The sequence below is a fragment of the Theropithecus gelada genome, chromosome 7b (genome assembly GCF_003255815.1).
Source record: "Theropithecus gelada isolate Dixy chromosome 7b, Tgel_1.0, whole genome shotgun sequence".
Classification (NCBI taxonomy): Eukaryota; Metazoa; Chordata; class Mammalia; order Primates; family Cercopithecidae; genus Theropithecus; species Theropithecus gelada.
This window is the reverse complement of record NC_037675.1, coordinates 65289807-65316705: the sequence shown is the minus strand read 5'-3', so window position 1 is coordinate 65316705 and position 26899 is coordinate 65289807. Positions and strand designations below refer to the sequence as shown.

Here is a 26899-nt window from a genome sequence, read left to right as displayed (position 1 = left end):
AAATCTGAGTAGACACAATAATGCTTTTCACAAATACTGTTTGGGATTTTTAAAATTTAGAAAACTGGAGTACAATTATCTCTAGGAGATTCAAGAAACAATTCATTTAATATACTTTAAACCTCTATATAAGGTTATGTATGTTTATGGCTCTCATAAAATATAGAGAATGAATGACAACTAAAGAAAAGTAAGGCTGGGCCGCGAGCAGTGGTTCACTCCTGTAATCCCAGCACTTTGGGAGGCAGAGGTGGGCAGATCACCTGAGGTCCGGAGTTTGAAACCAGCCTGGGCCAACCTGATGAAACCTCATCTCTACTAAAAATACAAAATCAGCTGGGCATGGTGGTGCACACCTGTAATGCCAGCTACTCGGGAGGCTGAGGCAGGAGAACTGCTTGAACTCAGGAGGTGGAGGTTGCAGTGAGCTGAGATCCTGCCACTGCACTCCAGCCTGGGCGACAAGAGCAAAACTCCCTCTCAAAAAAAAGAAAAGTAAAGCTGAAGGCAGAAATTCAGCTCTATCTTGGCCTTTCAACAGGAAGGACTTACTCTGAAGTCCTGCATTTGAAAGGGCTTAGCAACATAGTTATGACCCTATTTACCTAACAATGCTATGATGTGACAAGAAATGCCTTGTGAACTCTACAGTTCTAGTAGAGAGATCTCCTGCATCTACAGTCCTTATTTTTCCTAAGCTCCAGCTCAGACATTGGTTAAAATGGGAAAGTAAATTGTCTCCCAAGAGCAGAAAACATTTTTCTTTCTTTAAAAGAAAAACAAGATATGAGCACTAACTTTCCTTCATTATCCCCAATTTTTAAAAATGCATACTCCAGCCTGGTGTGGTAGCTCACACCTGTAATCCCAGCACTTTCAGAGATGGAGGCAGGTGAATTGCTTGTGCTCAGGAGTTTGAAACCAGCCTGGGCAACATGGCAAAACCCCATCTCTACAAAACATACAAAAATTAGCCAGACATGGTGGTGTGTACCTGCAGTCCCAGCTACTCAGGAGGCTAAGGTGGAAGGATCAATTGAGCCTGGGAGGTCAAGGCTGTAGTGAGCCATCATCGCACCACTGCAGTCCAGCATGCGTGACAAAGTGAGACTCTGTCTCAAAACGCATACTGTCTGGTCTCTGTGCTTCCTAATTGAGCTATATTTCTAAACTCTGAGGTCTCTTAATATACTCACATACATCTTCAAGAGATAAGTTTTGTGTGTGTGTGTGTGTGTGTGTGTGTGAGACAGAGTTTCGCTCTTGTTTGCCCAGGCTGCAGTGAAATAGCATGATTTCGGCTCACCACAACCTCCACCTCCCGGGTCCAAGCAATTCTCCTGCCTCAGCCTCCCAAGTAGCTGGGATTACAGGCACGTGCCACCATACCAGGCTAATTTTTCATAGAGACGGGGTTTCACCATGTTAGCCAGGCTGATCTCAAACTTCTGACCTCAAGTGATCTGCCCGCCTCAGCCTCCCAAAGTGCTGGGATTATAGGAGTGAGCCATCGTGCCTGGCACTTAAATACCACTTTATTTCCATGTAATAATATGCCACCTAAACACAGCAGGTGGGAGTGAGCGAGTTTACCCAGGTGATACCACCTTCCAGCCTTTGAAACCAAACGTGGCTGAGCTCTTGGGCTTCCACATATGGAAGAAGCACTGAGAGGAAGGGGGATAGTGAGAATTTTCATTTTAAGTGAGGGAGGTGTTTGGGTGGTGAGGTGGTGTTGGTTGATACAGTTGCCCTGTGTGTCTCTTAGGATCATAGCAAACTACTTACGTGGCACATTGTTCCTGAGCCCACAAAAGAAGGGCCTTTTTTGCAGACATCTGCCATCTTGCTTGTACTTTGGAGCATTTCTTAGCTGGAGGACTTGAGGTAGGAGAAGAATCAACCACACTCACATCATCCAGGGAAGGCTGATTGTAATTGCAAGGAAGAGTCTGGGCAAGCTTCTCAATCTAAGGAAGGCAAAGTAAGACTTAATGTTTATAAAAGCATAAGTTACCAGCATTGGGCCAAAATTTCCAGTCAAAATAAGACCTAAAAGGCATCCTATGACAGTCATAGTTTACTCCTAGTGAAATGAATACTGGGCAAATCCTTGAATAACAGCATCTGCCATGGGGGCTGCACTTTTGCTTCCTAAGGTATGACTTGGGTCATTCCTTACACTCTCCCAGGCATGCTGCTCCACACCGAGGGATGTCCCTCATCGATGCATCCCCCTGAAGTACTTATGGAGCACTTCACTGTAGCTTAACGCCTGTCAAATGAATTTAACTGAACCAAATTGAGCTCCTAGTCTAGAGTATCTTGAGAGACTGGATCAAGTGAAATGCATCCATTAAGGACAAATGTATACATCAAAAAAAAGATAGTCAAACACATGGATAGACAAGTCCAGAGGAAACAAATAAAACTGCCATTAAATCTATGAAAAACAATTGCATTTGTAATTTAAGAAATTTAAACGTATACAGAAGAAGGATAGCTTTTACTATATTGTACAGGCAAAATAAATGTAAAGGCAATATCCAGCGATGGTCAAAGTATGAGAAACTAGATATTTTTATATTGCTAGTAAATGTACAAATTGGCTCAATTTTTTTGGAGGGCGATATGGTATCTATCCAAAACTTTAAAAGATAAATCCATAAACATAAAAGTATTTAATACATTTCTCTCAACAAATGACAGACTAATCAGACAATCAATAATAACAGATGTCAACAACACAATTAACAAACTTGATCTGATTAGCATTGATCTGGTAAGCACTACGCCAACATTGCTTTCACGAGCGTACAGAACATTTACTGAAACTGACCATGCTGCACCGTAAGTCAAGCTGCAGCAATTTTGAAAGACTGAAATCATTCAGAGTATGTTCTCTGACTACATTGAAATTCTAGTCAGCAGCAAAGATATAACAGACAAAATCTCCAAATATTCAGAAATTAAGATAAATAAATATATATATACACACACACACACACATACATACATACATATATATATATATATATATATAATTTTTTTTTTGAGATGGAGTCTCGCTCTGTCACCCAGGCTGGAGTGCAGTGGCGCAATCTCGGCTCACTGCAACCTCCACCTCCCAGGTTCAAGTGATTCTCCTGCCTCAGCCTCCTGAGTAGCTGGGATTACAGGTGCACATCACCATGCCTGGCTAATTTTTGTATTTTTGGTAAAGACAGGGTTTCACCATGTCGGTCAGGTTGGTCTCGAACTCCTGACTTCGTGATCCGCCTGCCTCACCCTCCCAAAGTGCTGGGATTACGGGCGTGAGCCACCACACGCAGCCTAACCAATATATTTTTATATGGCCCATAGGTCAAATGAGAAATAGAAATGAAAATTAGAAAATATTTTGAACAGAATAATTAAAACGTTATACTCACAGATTGAAAGATGCAGTATTTTTTAAATGTCAATTTTTTTCTGAAACGTTTTATACATGCCATGTAATCCTAATAAAAATCCCAGCAGGAGTGTGCGTGTGTGTGTGAGAATGTGTGTGTGTGCGCGCACACACGCGTGAAAACTGACAAGTTATTTATAAAATTTATATAAAAATGCAAAAAGCAAAGAATAATGAAGATTTTCTTAAAGAACAAGTTGGACAACTTACACTATCAGATATCAAGACTTACTATATAGTTACCAAAATTACAAAGTATAGTACTGGTGCAAAGAGAAGTGATGAAAGAAAATAGGTCATTTGAAAATAGAGCCTCACATATAGGGCGACTTCATGTCGACTTCACGTGTGAAGGTGACACTACAGCACAGTAGGAACATGGTGAGCTTTTCAATAAACTGTTGGGTCAACTGTTTATAGCCATATGGAAAAAAGTAAATTTCGATTGTTTCAAGACAGCATACAAAATCAATTCATTCTTGAAAGATTGTAGAGCTAAATATAAAATTCAAAACAATTACATTTTCAGAACTGGGCTGTCCAGTATGACAGTCACCAGGCACATGTGAGAATTAAATTCAAATTAATTGAATAATTCATTTCCTCTGCCATACTAGCCACATCTCAAGTGTTCAATAGCCACAAGTGGCTTGAACAGGAGGCAGAGGTTGCTAGTAGTCACTGTTTTGTACAATATAGCTATGGAACATTTCCACCATTGTAGAAAATCCTATTGGACAAAATTGTTCTAGAAAATAATGTAACAGAATACTTTCATAGTAAAAAGAGGTCTTTAAAGAATATAACCGGCCAGGCGTGGTGGTTCACATCTGTAATCCCAGCACTCTGGGAGGCCGAGGCAGGTGGACCACCTGAGTTCAGGAGTTCAAGACCAGCCTGACCAACATGGTGAAACCCCATCTCTACTAAAAACACAAAAATTGGCTACGCCTTGTTGTGTACACCTGTAGTCCCAGATACTCAGGAGGCTGAGGCAGGAGAATCACTTGAACCCAGGAGGTAGACGTTGCAGTGAGCCAAGATTGTGCCACTGCACTCTAGCCTGGGCAACAGAGCAGGACTCCGTCTCAAAAAAAAAAAAAAAAAAAAAAAAAAAAAAAGGAATATAAAAGTATAAGCCACAAAAGAAGTTGATAAATTCAAACTATATTAAAATTATGAATGCTTCTTCATTAAAAGATTGAAAAAGCAAGCCACAGTCAGAATTATTTGCAATTTACATACATTCTACAGAAGACTTTTGTCCAGTATATATTATATTATACTGTAATATATGATATGTTATAGTATATATAATATATTATATAATATTATTACAATATTATATATTACAGTATATAATATATACTGGACAAAAGTTATATATCACAGTATATATATAATATATATACTGGACAAAAGTTCTTTGTAGAATATATATAATGTATATACTGGAGATCACATACATATTATATATGTTTATATGTAATATATAAATATATTATATAAAATATATATTATGTATTATATAATATATACATTTATATATTATATAATACATTTATATATTATATAATATAAACATATAATATATATAAACATATATTATATATGTATATGTGATCTCCATACATATATATGATCTCCAGTATATGTGTATATGTGTATTCATCTATATCTATATCTCCAGTATATATGTGTATGTTTTTTGGAGACAGGGTCTTGCTCTGTTGCCCAGGCTAGAGTGCAGTAGCACAATCATGGCTCACTGCAGTCTCAACTTCCTAGACTCAAGTGCTTCTCCCACCTCAGTCTCCAGAGAAGCTGGGACCACAGGCAGGTACCACCATTCCCAGCTAATTATTTTTATTTTTATTTTTGTAGAGATGGGGTCTCCTTATGTTGCCCAGGCTGGTATTGTTTGTTTACTATGGCAGAGGAGAGAGTAGGAGGCTTCTGGGCTCAAGCAATGCTCCTGCCTCAGCCTATCAAAGTGCTGGGATTACAGCCATGAGCCACCACACCCAGCCTAGAATGTATTTTAAAACATCTATAAATCATTACACATAACATCAAGGCTTAAATAATAAATTTTAAATGCCAAGTATTAGCAGCAGAGATAGGAGCAAGAAATTCTGGTGAGTATAAATTGGAAGAACTACTTTGATTAACTGTTTGGCAGTATATACTAAAGCTAAAGATCATATGCTCTGACACCATCAGCTCCGTTCCTAGGTAGATACAAGATGGAAATGAGGATTTATACAAGGTATATACAAGAATGTTCCGAACAGCTTTATTTATAGCAGCTAAAAACTGGCAACAGGTCACGTGTGGTGGCTCATGCCTGTAATCCCAGCACTGTGGGAGGCCGAGGTGGGCTAATCACCTGAGGTCAGGAGTTCAAGACCAGCCTGGCCAACACTGTGAAACCCCATCTCTAGTAAAAATACAGAATTAGCTGGGCATGGTGGCACACACCTATAATTCCAGCTACTCAGGCGGCTGAGGCCAGAGAATCGCTTGAACCCAGGAGGCAGAGGTTGCAGTGAGCCAAGATCGTGCCCCACTGCACTACAGCCAGGGTGACAGAGTGAGACTCCATCTCAAAAAACAAAACAGAACAAAACCAAAAACAAAAAAACTGGCAGCAAAAGAAATGTGCACCAACAATACAATGGTAAATATGTTATGGTATATTCATATAATTGTATATTCATGCACAACAATGAACAAGAAAGACTTACTGATACTTGCTACGATAAGGTAAATCTTACAGACATGATATAAAATGAAATAAGTCAAACACAAAAGAGTACATAGTGTACATGAGAGAAGACATTTATAATTCCATTTGAATGGTGTTAAAGACTCTACACTTATCCATAGGGCTCAAAGTGGTGCTTACCTTTAGGAAAGGAGGGCAGTGATTGGGAGAAGGACCTGGGGCACTTAGGGATGCTGGCAAAGTTCTACATTTTTATCTGGCAGGGTGATTATATGGGTGTGTTTCATTTATAAATATTCATCAAACTCTATACTTAAGTCCTGTTCATTTTTATGTGTGTGTGTTACATATACATCAACAAAAGTTTACTTAAAATTTTTTAATTAAAAAAAAAAAAGGCCAAGTGTGGTGGCTCACACCTATAATCCCAGTATTTTGGGAGGCTGAGGCAGGTGGATCATTTCAGGTCAGGAGTTCAAGACCAGCCTGGCCAACATGGTGAAATTCCGTCTCTACTAAAACTACAAAAATTAGCCAGGCATGGTGGTTGGCACCTGTAATCCCAGCTACTCAGGGGGCTGAGGCATGAGAATCGCTTGAACCCAGGAGGTGGAGATTGCAGTGAGCCAAAATCGCGCCACTGCACTCCAGCCTTGGCAATAGAGTAGTCTCAATAAATAAATAAATAAATAACAAAAATAAAAATAAAAATAAAAGCTTTAAGCTCAGCACGGTGGCTCACACCTGTAATCCCAGCACTTTGAGAGGCCAAGGCGGGCAGATCACAAGGTCAGGAGCTCAAGACCAGCCTGGTTAATATGGTGAAACCCCATCTCCTAAAAATACAAAAATTAGCCAATTGTGGTGGCGCACGCCTGTAGTCCCAGCTACTTGGGAGGCTGAGGCAGAAGAATCAATTGCAGCCAGGAGGTGGAGGTTGCAGTGAGTCAAGATCCCGCCACTGCACTCCAGTCTGGGCAACAGAGTGAGACTCTGTCTCAAAAAAAAAAAAAAAAAAAAAAAAGCTTTAGGTTTGCAAACCCTATGGCACAATGCCACTTCTACGAATTTGGCCCATGGAAATAATTACAATTGTATAGCAAAGGTTTTATCTTAAGGGCATTCTTTTTTTTTTTTTTTTTTTTTTTGAGATGGAGTCTCGCTCTGTCGCCCAGGCTGGGGTGCAGTGGCCGCATCTCAGCTCACTGCAAGCTCCGCCTCCCGGGTTTAAGCCATTCTCCTGCCTCAGCCTCCCGAGTAGCTGGGACTACAGGCGCCCGCCACCTCGCCCGGCTAGTTTTTTGTATTTTTTAGTAGAGACAGGGTTTCACCGTGTTAGTCAGGATGGTCTCGATCTCCTGACCTCATGATCCGCCCGTCTCAGCCTCCCAAAGTGCTGGGATTACAGGCTTGAGCCACCGCGCCCGGCCCTTAAGGGCATTCTTATCTGAAATTACCTATAATTACAAATGATCATGAGCTTTCTGAATATCCATTAGTGAAATACAGTACTTTACAACAAACATCACACCTCCGTATACATATATATATACACACACACACACACACACACATATATATATATTCAGAAAGCCATTCAACAGAGCATGCTGAAAACAGTATGGATAACATGACCCCATTTTGTTAAAATATATACATATGAAGATACATTAATTCTTGCTGTATATATCATAAAGACTATACACTAAATTATTTATAGCAGCTATAGTGAGTGGTAGATTATAATTTTATTATCTACATTAAAATTTTTAATTATACTTCAAATGCCAGAAAACTATAGGAAAAAATAATAAATGACCATGAACTATCAAATTTTAACATTTTACCATATTTGGTTTAGATTTTCTTAAAGAAATAAAACACAGGCCGGATGTGGTGGCTCACACCTATAATCCCAGCACTTTGGGAGCCCGAGGCAGGCGGATCACAAGGTCAGGAGTTCAAGACCAGCCTGAACAACATGGAGAAACCCTGTCTCTACTAAAAATACAAAAATTAGCTGGGCGTGGTGGCGTACACCTGTAATCCCAGCTACTCAGGAGGCTGAGGCAGGAGAATCTCTTGAACCCGGGAAGCGGAGGTTGCAGTGAGCTGAGATCACGCCACTGCACTCCAGCCTGGGTGACAGAGCGAGACTCCGTCTCAAAAAAAAAAAAAAAATAAATCATTAAAAAAAAAAAAGAAATAAAACAGATACAATTTAAGCCTCTTTCTCTCTCCAATCCCATTTTATCCTTTCCCAGAAAAAAAACGCACAATCTTAAATTTAGTTTTCATCATCCTCATGCATATTATTCCACTGTAATTACAAATGCATGTATCCAGAAATAATATATAGTCTGTCTCTGCATGTTTTAAACTTTATATGTTAGTTATGCTATTTTCTAGTTTTTCTAAAATAAGTATTGTTCCCAAGTTATTTTTAAAATAATTATGGAAATGCAGAAAATGCAACTTTTTAGGTAGTGCAGACACCCTGTACTATGTCAGAATTCCAGGCCTGAGAAAACATATTTATCAATCATATGTTTTATAAAGTCAGAACTACAACCATCATAAAATCTTGATGTCCTCGCATAAGAGCTAGCATATAGTAAGTGTTCAAAAATATCTGTGAAAGGAAATGAATCTACAACTCAATCTTGGGATAGAACTGGATATTATGGGATTATTCATAGTCAGATAGGACAGGGGTCCCCCAAAATGAGGAGGCTTTACAAACTTTAGTGGCTAGATTTCAAGCATTTACTCCAGAAGCTTTCTACTCTCTCCTCTGCCATAGTAAACAAACAATAAGAAGCAAACATTTACCATGGCAGGTTCTGTTCAGACTGGTGCTGATATTATGAATAATGCAGGATATCATGATAATTCAGCATTCAACTTTCAATTGAAAAACAGCAACAGGGCAGGCACGGTGGCTCATGCCTATAATCCCAGCACTTTGGGAGGCCAAGGCAGGCAGATCACCGGAGGTCAGGAATTTGAGACCATACCTGGCCAACATGGTGAAACCCCGTCCCTACAAAATATACAAAAATTAGACTGGGCACAGCGGCTCACACCTGTAATCTCAGCACTTTGGGAGGCAGAGGTGAGTGGATCACCTGAGGTCAGGAGTTCGAGACCAGCCAGACCGACATGGAGAAACCTCGTCTCTACTAAAAATACAAAATTAGCTGGGCGTGGTGGTGCATGTCTGCAATCCCAGCTACTCAGGAGGCTGAGGCAAAATAATCACTTGAACCCGGGAGGTGGAGGTTGCAGTGAGCCAATATCGCACCACTGCACTCCAGCCTGGGCAACAAGAACAAAACCACCTCAAAAAAAAAAAGAAAAAGAAAATACGAAAATTAGCTGGACACGGTGGCGTGCGCCTGAAGTCCCAGCTACTCAGGAGGCTCAAACAGGAGAATCACTTGAATTCAGGAAGGAGAGGTTACAGGGAGCTGAGACTGTGCCACTGCACTCCAGCCTGGTTGACAGAGCGAGACTCCGTCTCCAGAAAAAAAAAAAAAACAATAACAGAAATGGCAAAAGGTCTGCTATTATTTTCCACCTGTTCAAGATTTCCAGAGGTTCTATTTATAGGAGACGCTCAGGACTGAATTTAGTCAACTCACACTTATTGCATTACATTTATTTTATACTGTGGTAGGGTAGAAATAATTTTTATATCATTAAACTACTTACATGAAAGTGCAGGATAATTGTCCAAATTAGGCCAAGGATAATGGATGGGTTTCCATCAATGATATCAGTAACATGAATATTTATTAGCTTAATCTGGAAAACAAGAAATGCAGGTTAAAAGGAGGAAATATTCCAGAGCATTAATCTCTCCTGTGAATTTTTAAGTAAAATTTATACTTACTGATCGGTTTCTTAGGAATGTCAAGGCATGTTCTATATTGATTCTACACTGGAATGTATTAGATCCTTTATCCCGAGGCTGTGAAATTCAAGCAAATATATTACTCACAAAAAAATGAAATATATATTTTTTAAATCAACAAGAAGTCTCTCAGTGTCATTTAAAAATCTTACCAACTGTTGCCCAGAAAGTACTTCTAGCAGATCCAGGAGGACATGCCCCTTTTTAATGTCTGTAAATAGGTCGGATATAACCGAGGGAGAAGTGTGCTGCAAAAGGTCACAAGAAAAATAATCATTCAAACTGTGGTCCAAAAACCATACCTTTAAGGATCTCATAAATGTGCTTTGTGAAAAACTAAAATTCAGTAATGACTTTCTTCTTAATTAAGAGAATGAGAAAGAACATGCAAAGATTCGTATCAAAACATAAGAAAAGTAGCAAATTTAAATTATCTTATGGCAAATTTCCAGTAACACAACACCCTTTCTGCATGCAGCTTTCACTGAGAGCTTAAAACCTGTGCACACAAGCGGCATTAAAGACGTTTAGAATCAGTCACTAGTGACCCATCTGGAGAGCAGATTACATTTCTGGAGTAACCTGCTTATGTATTTACCCTTTCTTAGAATTATAAGCATCGTGTTGAAACGGACAGAGAGAAAACAGTGCGCGTGGTCTGTGAGAAGAGTCTCATTCATCACGCATCTAGGTTACTCTAGATACTCAGCATCAGTGTGGTAGGATGGCACCGTGATTACGATCAAGGCCGCCGAGTCCAGACTGTCTGGGTTCATATCCCAGCACTATCACTTCTAAGCTGTGTGACCACATGCAAGTCACATCCCTTCTCTGTACTGAAGTTTCCTTGACCTTTAAACAGGTGTATTACTATCTATCTCATAGGGATGTCATGAAATCATTTGTCAGGTGTTGTCACAATCATTACTTTTAAAGACTTCAGGACAGTTTCTAATATATAACATTCATTATATGCAAATCAGTATTACTATTATTTCACTTGAAGAGATGTGATTAAATATTTTATAGCACTGTCCCATATCCTCAACAAAAGTACTTTTTCGTCTGTGCGAGAAAGAGTAACAAATAAAACAAGATCAAGATAACTTTTAAAACATCTTCTTTCAAGAAAAGACATTCCACAACTTTTCCCTGTCATCACCAGTACCATTTTTTAATGGCCTCCTTGGGGTCAAAATAGAAGGAGTATGGGGGAGTAACAAATAGATTTATAACCTAATTTGGTCTTTGTTTGCTTACCCTGGCCAACTGTGAGTTTATCCAGCACGTGAAGGCCTTCTTCTGGGTGTCTTCCTGTTCAGCTACCAAAGAAGGAACAACAGCAGTTACAAAACCAGAAGCCTCAGAAACCTCCTGCACATATCAGAGCTTCAGAGGTCTGTCATACCGGGTGTGTGCCTGTGTTTCACAAGCTGACAAACTTTCCAGGATTTAGTCTAAATTGTAGGTGTTTGTCCAAGTAGTGTTTTAAAAAGCATGTTGATAGGATATTTTTTTTTTTTTGGAGACGGAGTCTCGCTCTGTCACCCAGGCTGGAGTGCAGTGGCCGGATCTCTGCTCACTGCAAGCTCCGCCTCCCGGGTTTACGCCATTCTCCTGGCTCAGCCTCCCGAGTAGCTGGGACTACAGGCGCTCGCCACCTCACCCGGCTAGTTTTTTGTACTTTTTAGTAGAGACGGGGTTTCACCGTGTTAGCCAGGATGGTCTCGATCTCCTGACCTTGTGATCCGCCCGTCTCGGCCTCCCAAAGTGCTAGGATTACAGGCTTGAGCCACCGCGCCCGGCCGATAGGATATTTTTTTAAAAACCATGGGTTTGTTGACAAGACAATGGTTTTTAATATTTTTTACTGACTAAAGAATTAGGACCACGGTGCTGTGGTTCACACCTGTAATCCCAGCACTTGGGAGGCCGAGGTAAGCAGATTGTTTGAGCTCAGGAGTTCGAGACCAGCCTGGGCAACATAGAGAAATCTCATCTTTACAAAAAATACAAAAATTAGCTAGGCGTGGTGGCATGAACCTGTGAGGGGGGAAGATGGTTTGAGCCCGGGAAGTCAAGGCTGCATAAGTCGTGATCATGCCCCTGCACTGCAGCCTGGTCAACAGAGTAAGACTCTGTCTCATTTAAAAAAAGAAAAAGAAAAAACAACTGAGACCCTATACCACCTTGACAGTACTGTACAAAGAACTGTGAACAGCCACAGGGGTTCCTAACCCACGAAGACTTTAAGTTTAAGCCAAAACCATGCAGTAAAGATGACCCCAGAATATAAGACGATGTTTTAAATGGCACATAAAATCGTTACGGTTTAGTCTTAACATTTATCACGGAGAATATATTGCCGCTGAATTAACTGTAAATGAGCTGTACTTAGTCAGAGAGAACTGAGTTCAAATCCTGTTTCTGTTATGGAGTAGCTGTGTGACCTTGAGCCGTGTCCTTGTTTAATAAAAAAGTAACAGGCATTTGTCTCTAGAGATTGTTATGAGAATCTAATGATTCACTTAAAGTGATTAGCATAGACTCTGGCACATAAGAAGTGCTGGCTATTACTCTTACTAAACACGTAGGGGTTGGACATGGTGATTCACGCCTGTAATCTCAACACTTTGGGAGGCCAAGGCCGGTGGATCACCTGAGGTCAAGAGTTCGAGACCAGTCTGAGCAACATGGGGAAACCCCATCTCTAATAAAAATGCAAAAATTAGCCGGGCATGGTGGCACATGCCTGAGTAGGCCCAGCTACTCAGGAGGCTGAGACAGGAGAATCATTTGAACCCAGGAGGCAGAGGTTGCAGTGAGCTGAGATCGTGCCACTGCACTGCAGCCTGGGTGACGATGTGTGACTTCGTCTCAAAAAAAAAAGAAAAAAGAAAAAAAAAAACCCAGGTAGGAGTCAAGGGGAAGACCTGAACCCTCAGAGTACAGCCCTTCTTGCCCCTCTGAGCAGAAGTGGGCCCCACACTGACACCATGCCTCCTCTAGCCCTCTACCCCCGATTTTCAGCAGACATTCTTGACACCGAGGTTAAGGGTTAGCCCTGCACTCATGAACTGAGCTTCCATCTCCCCAGGCCTCCTCACCTGGATGGGCAGGGATAAGCATAGGCCCAGACACCCACTGCATCCTGTGCCCAATGCTTACGGCCTTGCCACCATCAACCTCAAGTTCACCGGGCCTCATCTCACTATACCCTTTATCCTTGCTTATATCAGCCAGTGCATGCACACATGCACACACTCACAAGCATGCATGCAAACACACACATAAGCACACATGTATATACATGCACACACACTCACATGCATGCATGCAAACACACATAAGCACACATGTATATACATGCACACATGCACACACACATGCATGCATGCAAACACACACATAAGCACACATGTATATACATGCACACACACTCACATGCATGCATGCAAACACACATGTACATACATGCACACACGCACATGCATGCATGCAAACACACACATAAGTACACATGTATATACACGCACACATGCACACACACGCACATGCACTCTAGACTCTCAGGTCCCTCTCATTTCTTTCTCTCTAATTCCCAAAAGACTGCATATCCCCCCAACTTTTCTCATCTCCCACCTCTCCTTAAGTTCTAAAATGCTTCCAATGATGATGAAATCTGTGGTGCGCCATCAGCAAAATCCCCTCCGTGCCCAATACCCTCTCTGGTGTTGAGGCTTTGCCTTCCTGCTCTCATGGAAGCCTGGCCCTCCTTTGAGAATACCGCTTCCCCTGCAGCCCTCTCAAGTGGCGGCTTTGCTTTCTCTTGCAGCCCTCGTACCACTGTTTCCTCGCTCCTCATGGCCACCTCCAGTTCATCCTCTACCCTCTTTGTCCCTGAAATCCCCTAGCTTTGAGTCTCATGTCATCAGACTATCCTTGCTATCACAATTGTTACCTACCTCTATCATTTCCCACCCTCTCTGCTCCTTCTCCACTGTCACTCTGTCCAATAGAACTCCTAACTCGTAGTACTTTCTTATTTACTTATTTTTAGACAGGGTCTCACTCTGCTGATCAAGATGGAGTGCAGGGGTGTGATCATGGCTCACTGCAGCCTTGCCCTCCCAGGGTCCCAAGTAGCTGGGACTACAGGTGTGTACTGCCATGTCCAGCTAATTTTTTAAATTTTTGGTAGAGATGGGTGTCACCATGTTACCCAGGCTGGTCTCAAACTCCTAGGCTCAAGCAATCCTCCCAACTCACCTCCCAAAGTGCTGGGATTATAGGCATGAGCCATCACACCTGGCCTTATTCTTGGCAATTTCAATATACACAGCAATGAACTTTCCAGTGTCCTGGCCCCTCAGCTTCTCGAATTCCTCCTCTCCAACACACTTGTCTTCTGCCCTGCGTCAACCACTTTGCTGTCATGGTCATACTCCAGACTTTGTCGTTACTAATAACAACTCCTCCATGATCTCAAGTTCATGCATCTCCAATCAGTTCACTCACTCTAGTGCCCCAACTCCAACAATCCTTTCAGTTCATTGACAACTCCAAGCCATTGACTCTGCCAGTTTTTCAGTGTCCCTCAACCCCAGGATGCCCTACGTTTCATTCTTATCCATTTTAAGTTCCATGATCAATTATTACCAACACTCCTTGCATTTCACCTATTTTGTTCTATTCGCTTTGACACTTCATGACTACTCTGTGCACTTCATCCTACAAACAGGTTGCTGAATGTGGCTGGAGAAACCCACTGAACAGTGCTCACTGATCTCACCAGCACCCCCAGTGGACCCTAAATGCTGCCCCGTAATCACACTGTATGGCCCTCTCCCCCTCCCCAGATGGCAACTTCACCCCTTTTCTTCTTCCACAAACATCCAGTACCTCCCTCACATCATTAAACTCAGCTGAGACCTTGCTTCCCACCCCCTCATCTAACAACCTGCAAAAGTGCTCTGCCTCCAACCTGTCAGCACAGATGAACTAGCCTTGCTCAGATCTAAAGCCAATCCTTTCACTTGTCCACTATATCCCATCCCTGTGCTCCAATGTGAGAACATGCTGTTCCTGCCTCTTCTGTATCCTCTTCCCTTACTCTCTTAGACAATTCCCATGAGTATACAGCCATACTGTTAATTCTCCCATCCAAAAACAAACCTCTCGACGTCAGATCCCCACCAGCCATCGTTTCATTTGTCTGCTCCTTTGTGGCAAAATTCCTCAAATAGTTTGTGTTTACTGTCTCCAGGTCTTCTCCTCCCTCACTCTTAACTGAACCCATACCAATCAAGTCCCTGCCATTCAAATGAAACAGCTTTCTCGTAATGGTCACTTGAAACAAGGTCCTCGATGACCCACTCTCGCTAAAACCAATGGTCTATTCTCAACCTTCATCCTGCTGGACCCATCAGCAGCATCTGATACAGATGATCACTCTCCTCTCCTGCTTCCAGGACCCAGACTCCTGATTTTCCTCCTTCATCAAGGTTGCTCCGCCCTTTCTTTCACATTTCACATCTAATGCCTCCGGATATCCTGTCAGGTCCACTCTCACAATATATTCAGGATGTGACCACTTCCCACCACCTCCATCACCACCACCCTGGCCCAAGTCACCATCACCTCCACCTGGGTAACTGCAACAGATTCCTAACAGATCTTCCTTCCAGCTTTGCCCCAAAATATTCTGCTCAGCAGAGCAGGCAGAGTGATGTTGCTAAAATGTTCACTCAGATCAGGAAACTCCTTTGCTCAAAACCCTGCAAGGGCTCCTCTCTTCACTCCTAATGGCGACAAGCCCCAGCACTATCTGCCCTTCCCTGCTTCCCACTTGCTCCTCCTGCTCCAACCACTCTGGCCTCCTGTTTTCCTCAAACTCCCCAGACCCATTCCCACCTTAGGCTTTGGCACCAGCTGTTCTTTCTTCTGGGAATGTTCTTTCTACAGTTATCCACAGGCGAATTCCCTCACCTCCTTCAAATCCTGGCACAGACAACACCTCATCTAAGAGGTCTACCCTGACTGTCCGATCTAAAACTATAACACGCCCAACTCCCGATCCCTCTTGTCCTGCTCTATTCTTTTTTCCCAGAGTACTTATCTCTTTTAACATTCCAGGTAAATTACTCATGCAGTAATTTATTGTTAATGTCTCACTCACCTCTCAATAGAATTTAAGCACCACAACACAGGCAAAGATGCTTCGTCTGTGATATGTCCCAAGTGCCTAGAAAAGCTTGGCCCAGAGTAGGCCCTAAATAAATATTTTCTGAAATAATAATAATAATGTTTTGGGCTCACGCCTGTAATCCCAGGACTTTGGGAGGCTGAGGCGGGCGGATCACGAGGTCAGGATTTCGAGACCAGTGTGGCCAACATGGTGAAACCCCATCTCTACTAAAAATACAAAAATTAGCTGGGTATGGTGGCAGGCACCTGCAATCCCAGCTACTCAGGAGGCTAAGGCAGGAGAATTGCTTGAACCTGGGAGGGAGAGATTGCAGTGAGCCGAGATTGTGCCTGGGCAACAGAGCGAGACTCCATCTCAATAATAATAATAATAATAATAATAATAATAATAAATGTTTTGTCTTCTTTTTTAGATTTAGTAGAGATGACGTCTGACTATGTTGCCCAGGCTGGTCTTGAACTCCTGGACTCAAGTGATCTTCCCATGTTGGCCTCCCGAAGTGCTGGAATTACAAGGGTGAGGCACCACACCTAACCTAATAATAATGTTTTTAATTATTATTGTGGTTGTTATATTTTACTATATTGAAGCAAATCTACCTTTATGAGTTCACAGTCCTTTCTCTTAAAGTTGTCTGTTCTACCTCTACTACATTGTTTTCCTTGGACTTTAGTCTCCCTTATTAATCTGCATAGTCATAGTGAATTGAAATTATTGGTATTTGGCCTGCAATATGTGTAAAAGTATGACATCTAATTTAAGTTCTAGAAAAATTTTGAAGTAGGCAAGAGTTCTGGTTGAAGAATTAGAAGAAGGCCTAGCAGTATAAATGGAATTTTGTGGTGTTTACAACTGCCTAGTAAATATTGCGACTGATTAGAGATTAAAGATGCACCAAACCTCACAGGAATTTTTTTCCTTTTTAGTCCATCCCATTTTGTATGTATTACCAGTTTAAATTAGTTATAGCCTACTGATCTACACTTTATAGGGTGTTCAATAATTGCTAACTGAACTAAATTGAGTTCTGATAAGCCAACTGGATAATTCAGGCTTTTGAGAGTCATTCCTGTTTTATATAAATTTCTCTCAACGAAATAATTCCAGAGCACCACAATTTTCTCCTGTAATTCAAAACTATACCAAATCTCCTAGAATCTCTGAGAAATGTTTTGTTTTGTCCCCTAGTATCAGAAGATAAGAGAATAACTTTTAAACATGTATTGCCACCTACCAAGAAAAAAGCATCAAAGGCTAATTTTGTATCTTAATAGAAAAAAACTAGAGAATACGTTTTTGTGATTCCAGAATTAAGTTATATTCACACGCTGTACACTAATCAGGGTCACATGTAAAAGCAGAGAGGGCCCTATCCATTCCTAGCAATAGAGCAGACATTCCAAATGAAAACAAACAACAAAAACAAAGATTACTCTCTTCCTTATTTTTAAGGGACCAAGAGAGATTTTTCCCCATCTAGATGATAAGGGGTAAAAAAGAAACTAATCAGCAATATCATCAGGTCCAAGAGAGAGAGTATGCACTGACTTGAGGGGAGTTACGGCGGGAAGGAGGAGCACAACTCAACAACCTCAGAAGAGGTGAAATGCAGCGTGAAACTGAGTGCAAAAAGACCATTGTGTGCCTACAGAGTCTTACCAATCCATGCCCACCTGGAAACCTCAGCCATTTTGAGCTATTTCCAAACAAGATGAGGGGTCATTTCATTTGCACGTGATACTAGACAAAAGGGGTCTATACTAAGCAACCTGGGACTATGAACTTTCCTAGCTGAGAAAAGTGGCAGCAAAATCAGGGCTCTAACTGGATTGTTCAAATGGAGCACCTAATCGGACAGCAAACTGAGGAACATGCCCTTGACGCTCCTCAGAGATATAAACTTGAATTTAAAATAATCAAAACTTTTCTAAGGAAAAGTTGAAGTTACCTCCGTCCTAATCTGATCAAACTCTAATAAAAAAAGGGAAAAAACACGAAGAGGAGCAGCCAGAACAAATCCCCACAGGTATTCTCCAGTTAGCAAATGAGACAGTGCACAAATGAAATCTTCAGAAAAAAAGATTTGGAAAGGAATCTGCATGGTTTTTAACTCATTGTCCGAACTTAGAGAATGCCTCTTCATCCTGGAAATCAGAACCCTCTAAATGTAATAAAGACCCTTTGCTTAACGGCAAACAAAGACGTCCCAGGTGCAATTAAACACCTTTGTAGCAGCTCAATTAAACGGTTTCGTATGCGCCATTCCATTTATCCCCTGACACACTTTTCTCACATTTTCATACTGCTTTATCCCTGAATGGCAGTATTCAATGGGAACCAGCGCCAAATAGCTCACCCTATGGCAGGATAAGGAAACTTTTGTTCTTTTCAAAGGCTGATCCATCAGGGAAAAAATAATTGAGAGCCACGTGCTTATAGCGACTTAATAAAACTCTTCTTAGAATGGCATGTAGAGAATAGGACCTTTCAATCAGCAGATGTTAGGGATAGAAAAAGCAAAGAAATAAAGAGAGTAATACAATCTACTACAATGATGAATTTCTGTGAAAATGCTCGGGGAATAGAGAATGAGAAATTATCTTGATTTTCCAGGCAAATATATATACATGATGCAGGGAAATGTGGTCAGTGAATTTTATTCAGGCCCACATGAGTATCCTTGCTTATCATCCTTGAAAAATATTTGCCTGAATTTGAGAAATGAGGCACAGAAGGCAAAGATTTTTCTCTAGGTGTCATTACCATAAAAATACATTTAATCCCTGAGTTTGTTCTGATTCAGTCTGCTTTTGTGAGTGGGCAACTCATATCCTTAGCCAGAAGGGAACTGAACTGAAAGCCAATTGAATTAAGCTAATTAAAGGGTGTGGATTTTCATTTTAAAGCTCATTATGAAACTACCATGGCTACTAAGTCTCAGCAAGGTCATTTCCCAAAAGTTGGTCTAAAATGTTGACTCCAGGAGTCCTCCCTGGCAGTAAGAGTTCAAAAGCAGTTACCTGAAGCTAAGAATCACTAGCTTTCATTTTCACTTAAACGCAGAGCAATGCAGGATTAAAATGTGGCATCTCCAAGAGTGTTCGCTACTCTATGAGGAAGCCTTGTGACCTCTTCCTATCAAAGAATTTCTCTTCTTCTCCTCCTAGGATTGGATTATTAATAACAGGTTTACTGCATGTGGCCCTAGATTCACTACTTTCATCTTTCACTCTCCTTATTAAAATTATTTGATCATTTCCTAATTCCTTACTGAAAAAAATGATCAATTCTTAGCCTAACATTCCAGGTCATTGGTAACTTGGCTCCATGACTTCTGTACCCATATCCTATTTCTCTGGCCAAACTAGGGTATCTACAATTCCCCAGCGATGTTTCACCCTTTTCTGCATCACCACGCTACATGCTGTCTGGAATGGCCACTCTTCCCCATCTCTCTGCGTTCACAGAAATGCCAGCACCCAGCACATGTGGGCACTTGATCAACATTTATTATAATCGGACATATGCAGTTTAAAAGTTCCACACCCCTTTTTTTATTTTGAGATAGGGTCTCAACTCTGTCACCAAGGCTGGAGTGTGCAGTGGAGCAATCACAGTTCACTGCAGCCTGGAACTCCACGGCTCAAGTGATCCTCCCATCTCAGCCTCCCCAGTAGCTGGGACTACAGGTGTGTGCCACCACACCTGATTTTTGTATTTTTTTTTTTTATGGAAACGGGGTTTTGCCATGTTGCCCAGACTGGTGTCGAATGCCTGGGCTCAAGTGATCCACCCACTTGGGACTCCCAAAGTGTTCGGATTACAGGCATGAGCCACTGCACACAGCCAAAACTCCCCTTCCTTTTTTGTTTTGTTTTTTCTTTGAGACAGAGTTCCACTCTTGTCACCCAGGTTGGAGCGCAATGGCACAATCTTGGCTCACTGCAACCTCCGCCTCCCAGGTTTAAGTGATTCTCCTGCCTCAGCCTCCCAACTAGCTGGGATTACAGGTGCTCGTCACCACACCTGGCTAATTTTTGTATTTTTAGTAGAGACGGGATTTCACCATGTTAGTCAGGCTGGTCTTGAACTCCTGACCTCAGGTGAGATGCTCCACCTGCCTTGGCCTCCCAAGTGCTGGGATTACAGGCGTGCCTGGTCCCAAAGTCCCCTTTCTTAAAATGAATAGAAATAATCTATTCTGGCTCTGGCCAATGACAATACTTTGTTGAATCTTTTCTGCTTATTATTATTACAAAGAAATCTGTAATGCTTATAAAAAATTTTCAAACAGTACATAGGGATATAAAATAGAAATTAAAAGCTAATCTTAGAGCCAGGCATGGTGGTAAATGCCTAAAGTCCCAGCTACTCTGGTAACTGAAGTGGGAGGATCAGTGGAGTCCAGCAGGAGTTGAAGACTATAACTTGAATTTCTGGTACATAACTTACAGGTTTCCCTCCTACTCAGCGTAAGAACTTGGAGTTAAACCTTTGTGCTTTTGTGTTTTTGCTTCCCCTCAGCAGTGTAATGTAATGTAGAAAAAAAAAATCCCCAATAAATATTTGCTGATTGAAAGACTTAGAAAATACTAAAAGTATTAAGGATAAAACTGACTGATGGAGGAAAAGAACGTATTGGCAACAGTTACACTAGGCCTATGTCTTCTCTTAATCCTTTTCGTTCTTTTTTTTTTTTTTTTTGAGACAGAGTCTCACTCTGTAGCCCAGGCTAGAGTGCAATGGCATGATTTTGGCTCGCTGCAACCTCCGCCTCCCAGGTTCAAGTGATTCTCCTGCCTCAGCCTCCTGAGTAGCTGGGATTACAGGCACCCGCCACCATGCCCAGCTAATTTTTGTACTTTTAGTACAGACAGGTTTTCACCACATTGGCCAGGCTGGTCTCAAACTCCTGACCTCAGGATCTGCCTGCCTCAGTCTCCCAAAGTGCTGGGATTACAGGCGTGAGCCACTGCCCCTGGCCAATCTTTATTTTAATAACCCCTAGACAATTAGTTTATTCAACTAATAAAACGTCTTGAACAAAAGGGCATTATGGAAGAAAAGCACTCTTTTTCTGTATTACAGCTCTTAATACTTTACTTATGATATACCAAATGTGTGAGTTTTTCCCTAACACTAAGCAATTCTCCAGCTCTCCAGACACCAAGTGAGTATCCTCTATTCAATGATGACAATGACTGCCTGGAGTTAGTGCAGACCCCACATGTTAAGGGCTCAGTCCCACAAGACTCTCCCCTACTTCAGATGCCAATCACAGGTAGTTGATTTCCAGGTTACCCGCATTTCTGTCTGACTTGGCTATAAATCAGGGGTTTCCCAATCCCCTCCTCAGGTTCAGTAATTTGCTATAATGGCTCTCACAGAACTCAAGGAAACACGTTTGCTCGTTTATTATATGGTGCGGTGGCTCACGCCTGTAATTCCAGCACTTTGGGAGGCCGAGGTGGGCGGATCACCCGAGGTCAGGAGTTCGAAACCAGCCTGGTCAACATGGTGAAACCCTGCCTCTACTAAAAATACAAAAAGCCAGGCATGGTGGCGGGCCCCTATAATCCCAGCTACTTGGGAGGCTGAGGAAGGAGAATTGCTTGAATTTGGGAGGCAAAGGTTTGCAGTGAGCTGTGATTGCACCACTGCACTCCAGCCTGGGCAATAAAGCAGGACTCCATCTTTTAAAAAAAAAAAAGATAATGATAAAAGATAGTGATAAGCAGCCAGATGAAGGTGTACAGAGGGCAAGGTCTGGAAGGGTCCCAGCATATGAACATGTTCACAAAGCTAGAAGGCCTCCAAACTACACTTTAGAGATTTTTTAATTAACAACTGTTTTATTGAAATATAACTCACATACCATAAAATTCACTTTTTAAAGTGTATAATTCACAAAGTTGTACAACCTTCTCATTGGTTTTTTGTTGTTGTTTTTTTTTTTTTTTTGGAGACAGGGTCTCACTGTATGGCCCAGGCTAGAATGTAGTGGTGCAACCACAGCTCACTGCAGCCTCGACCTCCTAGGCTCAAGTGATCCTTCCACCTCAGCCTCCCGAGTAGCTGGCCCATAGGCAAATGCCACCACGACCGGCTAACTTTTTTCATTTTTTATAGAGACAGGGGTCTACCTATGTCATCCAGGCTGGTCTCGAACTCCTGGCCTCAAGCAATCCTCCCGCCTTAGCCTCTCAAAGCACTAGGATTACAGGCATGAGCCACCGTGTCTGGCCCCATCTCATTGTATTTTAAAATCCAAACCATAATCATGGCCCATAGCTTCATGTAATCTGGCTCCTGCCTACCTCTAAAAACTTCATTTCATGACATGTTTGACTTTATAATTGCTGTTTCCTTAACCTGGAATTCCGGAATACATTTTCTACTCGCATCTTCATAGAGAAAAAAAGATTTTTTTTTTTTTTGAGACAGTTTCACTCTTGTCACCCAGGCTGGAGTGCAACAGCACGATCTCAGCTCACTGCAACCTCCACCTCCCGTGTTCATGCAATTCTCCTGCCTCAGCCTCCTGAGTAGCTGGGATTACAGGCTCCCGCCCCCATGCCCATCTAATTTTTGGATTTTTAGTAGAGACAGGGTTTCACCATGTTGGCCAGGATGGTCTTGAACTCCTGATCTCAGGTGATCCACCCACCTTGGCCTCCCAAAGTGCTGGGATTACAGGTGTGAGCCACCACACCCGGCCTCAGAGAAAATTTTTCAAACACATTATCCAAAATACCCTCCATCCAAACAATTACTCTCTATCATATCATCCTATTTACTTTCTTCTTTAGATTTACAATGTGTAAATGATACTAGATTACTTATTTGTTATTGGTATATTGTATGGCTTTCCCACTAGAATTTCCATAAGATATAGATTTTTTTAGCTCTGCACTTTAGAGATTTTTATGAGGCTTCATCACAGAAATATAATGAATTATTAATTCAATCTCCAGCTCTTCTCACCCCTCTGGAAAATGGAGATGGAAGGAGTTCCAAATTTCTAATCATGGCTTGATGTTTCTGGTAACCATACTCCATCCTGGAGCTATCTAGGAGCCCATCAAGAGTGGCCTCATTAGAACAAAAGATGGTCCTATCACCCAGGAAATTCCAAGGGCTTTTGGAGCTCTGTGTCAGGAACCAGAGCCAAAGATCAAATATTAGAACAAAAGATGCTCCTAACATCCCTGTGGTTCAGGAAATTACAAGGGTTTTAGGAGCTCTGTGCCAGGAACCAGGGGCAGAGACCAAATATATATTTCTTACTATGTCACAGGCATGTGCTAATGAGACCCTGTTGCCATTCCCTACAACAATACTGCCAACTCACTGTTAGCTAGGACAGACACGGTAAGGATGATAATTAAATTCAGACAATAATGCAACATATTTTAGCCATGTGCTCCAACAGCCCACCCAAAAAATCCTAATCAAGCTGTCATCTGACAGAAAGAGAACTAAAAATATAAAGCCACCTCTTCTATTGTTTCTCTTGGAGATAACAAACAGAAATAAATAAAGAAACAAATTAAGAGAATAAAAACACGCAGGCATGCACAATCAAAACAAAAAACAAGCCTAAAATATTTGAACAGGAAAAAGCCTGTTACTTTACTACAAAAGGGGAAGGCTATTAACTAATAGAGAAAGCAGGGGATAATTTACAACACGATTTTCTTGCAACGAACCATAAGCAGACAAACAGTAAGAAAGGAAAACAAATAGTACCAAGGCTAAGCTCTCGTTTATTGAACCAGTAAAATGAGTTTAGGAGGTAACTCCTGGCTAAAATAACTGATAAACACAGGAGCAACCATTTCTCAACCTCACAATTACTTTATTTCACACATGTCCCCCTCTGGAGAATTTATGTTATCACTATGGGAAAAAAGTACTTGCCTATCAACGTCAGCATTCCAAGACTAAAATCACACTCTACCGCCCTATCTCTCCCCAGTCCAGTCTTTGCCCATGTTCCCATCTCATGGGTTGGACACCCCCATCCTTTATCATTCTCAAGTACAACCTACCACCAAATCCTGCCAAATCTGCCCTGTCATACATGACTCTGGTATCCACTTCCTTCTCTATACCTCTTGGCCCACCAGCCCTCCTGTTGAATCTTTTTTTTTTTTTTTCCTATTTTTTGTAGAGATGGTATATTAGTCCATTCTCATGCTGCTGATCAAGACATGCCTAAGACTGGGTAATTTATAAAGAAAAAGAGGTTTAATGGATTCACAGTTCCGCATGGCTGGGGAGGCCTCACAATCATGGCAGAAGGCGAAAGGCACGTCTGTTTTTTGGTTTGTTATTTTTTTCCTGAGATGGAGATTCGCTCTGTCACCCAGGCTGGAGTGCAGTGGCGCAATCTCAGCTCACTGCAACCTCTGCCTCCCGGGTTCAAGCGATTCTCTTGCCTCAGGCTCCCAAGTAGCTGGGACTACAGGTGCGCGACACCACACCAGGCTAATTTTTGTATTTTTAGTAGAGACGGGGTTTCACCATGTTGGCCAGGCTGGTCTCAATCTCCTGATCTCGTGATCCGCCCACCTTGGCCTCCCAAAGCACTAGGATTACAGGCATGAGCCACAGCGCTGGCCGAAAGGCATGTCTCATATGGTGGCAGACAAGAGAGAATGAGAGCCAAGCAAAAGCAAAACCCCTTATAAAAACATCAGATCGCATGAGACTTATTCATTATCACAAGAATAGTATGGGAGAAGCCTCATCTACAATTCAATTATCTCCCACTGGGTCCCTCCCACAACGCGTGGGAATTAACAGGAGTTGCAATTCAAGATGAGATTTGGGTGGGGACACGGCCAAACCATATCAGATGGGGTCTCACTTTGTTGCCCAGGCTAGTCTCAAACTCCTGGGCTCAAGTTCTCCTCCTGCGTCAGCCATCCACAGTGCTGGTATTATAGGCATGAGCCATTGCATCTGGCCTCTCCTCTTCAATCTACCATCAACTCTACCCTGGAATGCTTCCATGGCCAACCAAGCCCGCCTGTGCCATTCCAATCTGTCCTAAATTTACCCAAATTACTCAATTCTTAAATGGTTTCTCTCTGCTCTTAGAAACATGAGCAAAATCCTTAACAGAGCCTAGAGGCACTGGGTGGGCCCCAGTGCACCTCTCCAGCCTTAGGCATCCTACTCTCTCCTGCACCCCTGGCTCCAGTCACTCCCGCCTTCTTTCAGGGTCTTTACAAGCTATGTTCTCACCTGCTACAGGCATTTGTACCACTCCACCCCTATTCAATTCAACAGTCATGCTTAGGTCTGAGCGCAAGTGTTGCATCCTAAGGAAAACCTAAGTCAATCTAAGTCTTTCACTTGCTTTCATAGAGTCATAGGGGGATTTCCCCACTATTTAGCACTTAGCTTAATCTGTAATCAATGACAAGGTTAAGAACACTGACTGTGGAGACAGACTACTTGTGTGGGACCCCCTTATCTCCCACTTACTAGCTGCCTCAGTCTTGTTTGAAAATGGGGACAATAGTATCTACTTCTTTGGGTTACTAAGAGGATTAAGTACCCCTATTGACTTAGACCAGAGGTCAGCAAACTATTACTCACAAGCCAAATTTGACCTGTTGCTTGTTTTTGTAAATACAGTTTTATTGGAACAGGCACATGCTTGATTGTGTATTGCCTGTGGCTGCTTTCATGCCACAATGGCAGAGTTAGTAGTTGCAACAGAGACCATATGGCATTCACAGACTGAAATATTTACTACCTGGCCCTTTACAGAAAAAGTTTGTCAATCCCTGGCATAGACTACACAAATAAACGTGGTTGAATCTTGAAAACATTATGCTAAGTGAAAGAAACCAGTCACAAAACACCACATATTATATGAGTCCATTTATGTGACATGCCCAAAATAGGGAAATTCGTAGAGACAGAAAGTAGATTAATGATTGCCTAGGGCTGGGGGTGAGGCTGGAGGTGGAGATGGGGGTGGGATTGGGGAGGGGTGACAGTTTAAAGGTATGGGGTTTCTTTTTGGGGTGACAAAAATGTTCTAAAATCCTGGCCAGGTGCGGTAGCTCACACCTGTAATCCTAACTTTGGGAGGCTGAGGTGGACAGATCGCTTGAGCTCAGGAGTTCAAGACCAGCCTGGGCAACATGGCAAAACCATGTCTCTACAAAAAAATATATGAAAAATTAGCCAGGTGTGGTGGTGTGCACCTGTTTGGGGGCTGAGGCGGGAGGATCACTTGAGCCCAGGAGGTGGAGGATGTAGTGAGCCGAGATCACATCACTGCACTCCAGCCTGGGTGACAAAGTGAGACCCTATCTCAAAAAAGAAGGAAAGAAAAAAAAGGATGAGAGTCTGTCATTTGTAACAACATGGATGGAACTGAAAGTCATTACATTAAGTGAAATAACCTAGGCACAGAAAGAGAACATCACATGATTTCACATATCTGTGGAAGCTAAACATTAAAAACAACTGAACTCATAGACAGAGAGTAGAAGAATGGTTACCAGAGGCTGAGAAGGGTAGTTGAGGGTGCTGGTAGAGGGGAAGAGGAGATAGTTAATGGGTACAAAAATA

At 42.0% G+C, this 26899-nt stretch overlaps 1 protein-coding gene across 2 annotated transcripts in view; it reads right to left on the bottom strand.

Moving 5' to 3' along the window:
* The window catches only part of SYNE2 (spectrin repeat containing nuclear envelope protein 2), a 376350-nt gene that overhangs the window by 274098 nt on the left and 75353 nt on the right, over positions 1-26899 (bottom strand). For both annotated transcript variants that reach the window (XM_025391361.1, XM_025391362.1), the window contains exons 3-7: positions 11356-11417; positions 10248-10343; positions 10075-10152; positions 9894-9986; positions 1789-1970 (exon numbers count right to left, since the gene is read on the bottom strand). In XM_025391361.1, the coding sequence (XP_025247146.1) occupies positions 1789-1970; positions 9894-9986; positions 10075-10152; positions 10248-10343; positions 11356-11417 (511 nt within the window). The remainder of the gene's footprint in view (positions 1-1788; positions 1971-9893; positions 9987-10074; positions 10153-10247; positions 10344-11355; positions 11418-26899) is intronic.